The following is a 6,727-nucleotide window of genomic DNA, read 5'->3' as shown; positions in this document are numbered from 1 at the left end:
TCCTGCGCGTCCGCGTCCCGCGCAGACACCGTGAAGATGTGGCTGCCAGGCGGGTTGTTCTCCTTCACGAACACCGTGTACTCGGGCTGCGCGAAAGTTGGTGCGTTGTCGTTCACGTCGGCCACCTCCACGGACAGGCTGGTCGTGGCCGACAGCGAAGGTGAACCTCCGTCTTGTGCTGTCACCACCAATTTGTAGACCGACACGCTCTCGCGATCCAGAGCACTGTCCAACACCAGTGAATAATAGTTCTTGAACGTGGACGTGATCTTGAAGGGGACGTTGGGCGTTAGAGAACAGATCACCTGTCCATTGGCACCAGAGTCGCGGTCGGATACACTGATCAGCGCAATGACCGTGCTAGGCTGAGTGTCCTCTCGTACTGGGAGAGACAGGGAAGTCACACTGACTTCAGGAGCATTATCATTGACGTCTAAGATTTCTACCCAGACTGTACAGTGACCTGCCATTGGGGGATTCCCCTTATCTGTAGCCTGCACTTCAATTTCATAAAATTTGTTTTCTTCATAATCTAAAGTTCCATTCACCCTGACTTCTCCATTATTTTCATCAAGTGTAAATAAAGGTTTTCCATTGGGTTTAATCGACATCAAGGAGTATGTTACCTCACCATTGACTCCTTCGTCTGGATCTGTGGCGTTTAACTTTATCACAAAAGTTTCTTTAGCTGCGTTTTCCATCAGTCTCACCTTATATTCTGATTGCTCAAATTCCGGATCATTGTCATTAATATCCAAGACGCGGACGAACAGCTGCACGGTGCCAGTAAGCTCCGGTTTCCCCCCGTCTGCAGCGGTCAGTAGCAAATTAAGCTCTGGAGTTTTCTCTCTATCCAGAGACTTCTTTAATGTAAGTGACAGTCTTTTAGTCGGCTTACTATGTGTTGGTAACTCTAAAGAAAAATACTCATTTTGACTTAGTCTGTAGGTCAATAGAGCATTCTCACCGATATCCGCATCAGAAGCTCCCTCTAGAGGAAAATGCGAGTCGGGTTGCTTAGATTCAGAAATGAACAGCTTTTGTTCTCTGAGAGAGAACACCGGCGGATTGTCGTTAATGTCCTTCACCTCCACCTCCACGTGGAAAACCTGCAGCGGCCGGTCCACGATCACCTCCAGGTGGATGCTGCACTCCGGGCTCTGCCCGCACAGCTCCTCGCGGTCGATGCGAGAATTCACAAACAAAATGCCATTCTGCAGATTTACCTCCAGAAGGTCCCCGCGGCCTTTGGACGCCACCCGGAACAGGCGCGGCACCAGCTCCGCCAGCTCCAGCCCCAGGTCCTGGGCGATGCGGCCCACGAAGGTGCCGTGTTTGGCCTCCTCGGGGACGAAGTAGTGGACCTGCCCGCTCCCAGCCCCCCAGAATGCAAGGAGCAGAAGCGAGAGCAGCAGTCGCCGAGTGCCGAATCCCCTTCTTTGAGACCCGAACATCGCATACGACATTGACTTCCAAAATAAAATTCTTTACACTTATAGTACCAGAGACTCCAGTTTTGGGTTAAGAATCTTGCTGAATTTCTGAGAAGTTTCAAAGGATTCTTTAACAGTAGCGTTCGGCATGATGGAGTCGTTTTGTTTGGGGAGTTCCTGGCTGTTCAGACCAACCCTTGAGTGAACTATTTCCATCAAGTAAAGAGCGACACCTTGCGCCTGAAATTGTGAGTACTGTACACTACATCCAACACCACAGAATTCCACTTAAAGAGAAAAAATCGTTTCATGTGTTTCACGTTATTTTATTCCCAAAATAATATTTTGAAAGTGCTTATTTACAGAACATTCAGATTTTAAGTCATATTGAAACTGATGGTATGTGGGAAATGGCATTTTATTCTTGATCAACATCAAATTTAAATTTTTGTTCCTATATTTAATTTAGAGTTACGCAATTGTTCTTTTACTTGTCTACGTAATATACACACACATGCAGAGTTAAGTTACAGGTACCCTTATGAAAAACCAGGGTTAAATATTTCCTAAAGATATTGTACCTCATATAAAAATATTATCAAATTTGAATTGTTTTACTTCTAGTCTCCCTTGTTACTTTGACTGCTGGGAAACTCAAAGACAAATTTGAAGTTTTAATAACAACTCTTTAGTCTTTACGTTCTGCATATTTTGTTCTTATCCATATGTACTTACCTTCTAGTCATATCTATTTTCCTTAGATCTGATTCTTTGTTATTTACATTTAGTTGTGTTCTTGTTACAAGCAACTTTATATCCGTTGAAGAATAATAAGAAAAACAAAAATATATTTTCAAATTTAGCAGTTTAAAACATAGAATTCACAAGGGAAAAGTCTATTGATGTAAATAAAATTTGTATTTGACATATATGACGTCTCACATAAGTTGCATTGCGAGCAGTATAATATGAGGTATCAAAATGACACTTTATGTAATGGTGTCAATGATATGAAGAAGCAGTTTTCAACTATAGAAGGAATTTTATTGTCATTCAATGAAATAAATAAAAATCACCATGAAAATATCTGTGCCTATTGGTATTTCCAAGTCATCAACATTGGCCTTTGTATATCTATTCAAGATATATTCATGAGTATTGCTGACCTGTTTCTTGTTGAAAGAATTTTGGGTTTGAGATCATAAGTTCATCCAAAACAAGGGAAATGATTTCTAATTGTATCTCTTCTAAGTGCCTAATATTGTGCTAAAAAACAGAAAATAAACAACACAACCAAATAGCAAAGAACTTTAGTGTTTGTGGAAATTCAATTTCATAAAATACCAAGTAGAAATGGGAATTGTTGATGTGAGTTTTTATTGCCCAAAGTTGCAATTTGGTTATGTGTCCTTTGTCTTTTCATACGGCCTTGGGATTTAAGGGGGGGGGGGGAGAGGATACAATGGAAGTTTAAGAAAGTGGTTCAGAATAAATATCAGTAGGTTGAGTATTTTGTTGTATGATTTTGATGTTTCACCTCCAATCTAAAAATATTGCAATGACATATGAAAAATTACTAGTATATTTATCTGTATATTAATATTTTAATCTAGAATACACACACATACTCTTGCTAATTCCAGATCTTGTTCCACTTTTTTCAAATTTACTCTTTTCCTGATATTATCATTCTATTAGAACTCTTATTAAAGTAAATGCAAAATTCATTCTTAAAAAACTAATAAAGCAGACTCAGCACCTTTTATGACGTTGAATTCTGTTATGCATCTGTAAAACAATTAGTCACATGGGCCTCTAATTGGAATATAACATTAGACTAGATAACAGTAGATTTAACATGATATTTGAAGCCTGTCAGATTTATTTTGGAGAAAAAGAGGAAGCAACTGATCTCCAACCACTTCACTATGGAAATTGGGGGTTGAGATGTACATGCAATGTGGAGTCTTCAAATTATAAAATCACTTGAAAAGACCGAAGAACTTTGCACCTGACCTTTACTAAACCAATTTGGTTAGTCTTAAGTTCCAATTATATGTCCTTCTAGTCATGTATTAGTGTTGGTGGTTTAATGTTCTACTAGTCTTCATCATCCACTAATATTCCATAATAGATCTAGCACTATTATTTATTGGAAACATAAAACAGAGACATCAATCTTGAAGCCATTCTTGGAAACCCAGGAAGCTCTTTGAAATCAACAGATTAGAAGTATTATCCAATGTTGTACTAACAAAATTATAGGATATGCTCAGTGATGTTCATTCTACACTATCATGGCTTATTCAAGTACACTATTTAATCATAGATCATTTGTTCAGTTGGCACAAATCTCTCAGACAACAATAAGACTGAAGAAGACTGAATCCTAAAGGACCTACACAAACTCAAATATTTTGATAGGAAATAAATACCTTTAAAGCTGTTATTGAAGTATGCCATTTTGGAAACAATTATTTAATACTTTGTTGATGTTCAGGACCCCAGAAATAATCATGTTACCTCTTATATTTTTCCAAAACATTGTCCTTATTCACAGCATAAAAAGGTCAAGGTCATTTTTGTTATGTGTCCTTTGGCTTTGGTGTCATGCAAGAATGCTGCAGTCTTCTGATTTTTGTCATATATTAAATGATTCTTCTTATTTATATCACTTCCAAACAAGTAATCTATAGTCCTTATAAGACAACTCAATTATTTACTGATTGAATAATGTAAATACCTATCTAAATGTAATCTTGATTAAGACAAATGATAATGATGATCATGAACTCTTCTGAGGAAAAAAATCACAACACAATAAACTTTAATTCCTATCTTAGTTATGGCATTGTACAAATTAAGCATGAAGATAATCATGAAGTTTTTCTTCTAAGAAAAACAGAAAGGGTTCACCTGTATACAGGTTGTGCTTGATTCTCCTAGCCAGATCCACACCTGAGCAGAGAAAAGATTTATTTAGAAAGCTCTACAATGAATAAAATAATGGCTCTGGAATGTAAAAGATATGCATTTGAATATCGCCTCTATCATGTACTAGTTGTATGGCAGTGGGCAAGATAGATAAATATCTCACAATCTCTTATCTTTAAAATTTGGGTAGTCACATGTACTTTACAAGTTGTTACAAGGATTAAATTAAATTATGCATTTTAAGTCCTTTACACATGTCTAAGAAATAGCAAAAGCTCAAATAGTGGTGGTTTATTAGAGTTAGTGACCAATCTTTGCTCTTGTTCTATTCTATAGCTATGGATGAAGAGAATTCCAGTACCATAAACTAGGGCATGACTTTTCCTTTTCTGAAGATTTCCTAATGTCTGTCTTCATGGAAATTATCCTACTTTCTAGATAGAAAATAGCCACTAGTGCCTTCTCAGCATTTCTATTAACTTTACCCTATCTATGACATGGTTCTCCTCCACATATAAATATATAATATGTAATTTATTTCTCCACACAATACAATTAAAGAGTCTAATTTGTACATTGCAGCCAAAAAGAACAAAAGAAACTTCCACAACATTTGTTTCACACTCTTACACCTCTAAATACAAGTTCTCTGTGATCTCTTTAAAGAACACAATTTACATGAGTATAGTGTTGGGATGAAAAAGAGTTTGAGTCAAGTGTACCTAAAGTATATGACGTTAAACTCTGAAATGTGATAAACACCACCATGGTCAAGCGGGAGCGTCTTTATAGATAGTCTATGGTTGTTATGCTTAAATTATTTAAGCAACAGTATTTTGAAGACCAAGCAGTTTGGTCTTCACAGGCAGCAATAGCACACTTCCCCACATATGGGAAGACTCTGTTAAACTCAAGGCATAAAGAAGTGTGAATTTCCCTGCACTAAAATATTTCCATACAGCCTCATGACAGGTACCATGAATGCAATAAATATAAGTATAATCAAAGCTCAAATAAATCTTCCAGAGAAAATAGAGTTCAATAAATTAATCTAGAGGAGAGCAGCAATGAGTTCAACATGTAACTAGAAAAACAGACATTATATTAGGAAATAAAGTCTATCTTGAGCAGCTGAAGACTATGAAGACAATGAGCTTGAAATTACGAGAGGAGTAAAGACAAAAAAAGTAAAATCATCCTCAAAGGTAAGACTGAAACTCCACCCACTCTCTCAAAGAAGCACGCCGTTGACTATAAAGAAACAAAATTGTTTATAAAATGAGCCTGCCTCAACAGCCTGTGCCCATTAGCAATAGTCAAACTTATAGATTATAAGAAGGTAAGAATTTAAATGTTTTAATTTCAAATTCATGAAATTATGAAGTTATGCATTATTATGGTAATTTTGAATGCATAAACATAATGAGTGGAGGACATCAAAGGGAATAAGACAATGGATAGGAAGAATGAAATTGCTGCAAATTGAGAAGCAGATTTGCGCCTTGCCCAACCCTCCATTTCCCATCAGTGACCCCTGCCTCTTTCCTGGCTAACTTAACCTTCCTCATTTACAGGAAGCTTTGGCCATCTATTTCATTATTACTATTACAACTGTTATTATTATTTCTACCAACTAAATAATATTCCTGGGGTGTTCACGAAGACTGTGGCGAAAAGTAATAAAAATGGCTGGACTTCGAGTGTGCTTTGAAATAAGCCATCGGAAGAAAAAGGCAAAAATAAATAAATGAAGCAATGAACTTATAGTATTCGATGGTGAACTACTATGTGATTGACACAAAAGACAAGAAATACATCCCAGAATTACTGTACTTACATTCCCGGAAATCTCGTGTTGGTCTCCACTATCTCCAGAACTCCACCCAGGAGGAACACTAGGGCTGAAGGCCATGAGATCTGTCTTGGGCTGCCCCTCCCCAGAGCACACCCTCTGCCGCTTCTGCGGCGAATATGACCAGGTCCCCACCGCGCTGGAGCACACCAGCCTGGGCTTCCCGGGAACGCACGCGCCCTCGATGGGCGGCGCCGAGCACCGCAGCGCCGTGTACAGCAGCAGTGTGAGCACCAACAGGCTGGACACCGCGCAGATGGCGATGATCAGATACACATTGACATCCACTAGAGCCACCTCAGAGCCTACGGCGCCTGGAGACGCTCGCGAAGAGGCCTTCGGTGCCGGGCCGCTCTCCATTAGCGATAGCAGCACGGTGGCTGTGGCCGTCAGCGCAGGCTCGCCGTGATCCTTCACCAGCACCAGCAGACGCTGGCGCGGCGCGTCCGCCTCGTCCAGGACGCGAGTCGTGCTGATCTCGCCCGTGTACAGCCCCACGCGGAACGGG

The 6,727-nt window shown here is 39.3% G+C and overlaps 1 protein-coding gene across 1 annotated transcript; it reads right to left on the bottom strand.

Moving 5' to 3' along the window:
- Window positions 1-6: 6 nt before the first annotated feature.
- On the bottom strand, window positions 7-1,454 carry LOC124232362 (protocadherin alpha-11-like; the record flags this gene model as incomplete). The annotated part of the gene is made up of 1 exon (XM_046649316.1): window positions 7-1,454. A coding segment is annotated over exon 1 (1,448 nt), but the record flags the coding sequence as incomplete, so codon positions are not given.
- Between the last annotated feature and the right edge of the window lie 5,273 nt (window positions 1,455-6,727).

This window comes from Equus quagga, unplaced genomic scaffold (genome assembly GCF_021613505.1).
Source record: "Equus quagga isolate Etosha38 unplaced genomic scaffold, UCLA_HA_Equagga_1.0 HiC_scaffold_5097_RagTag, whole genome shotgun sequence".
NCBI lineage: Eukaryota > Metazoa > Chordata > Mammalia > Perissodactyla > Equidae > Equus > Equus quagga.
Note: the sequence above shows the minus strand (reverse complement) of the source record. Positions and strands in the feature narration are given on the sequence as shown.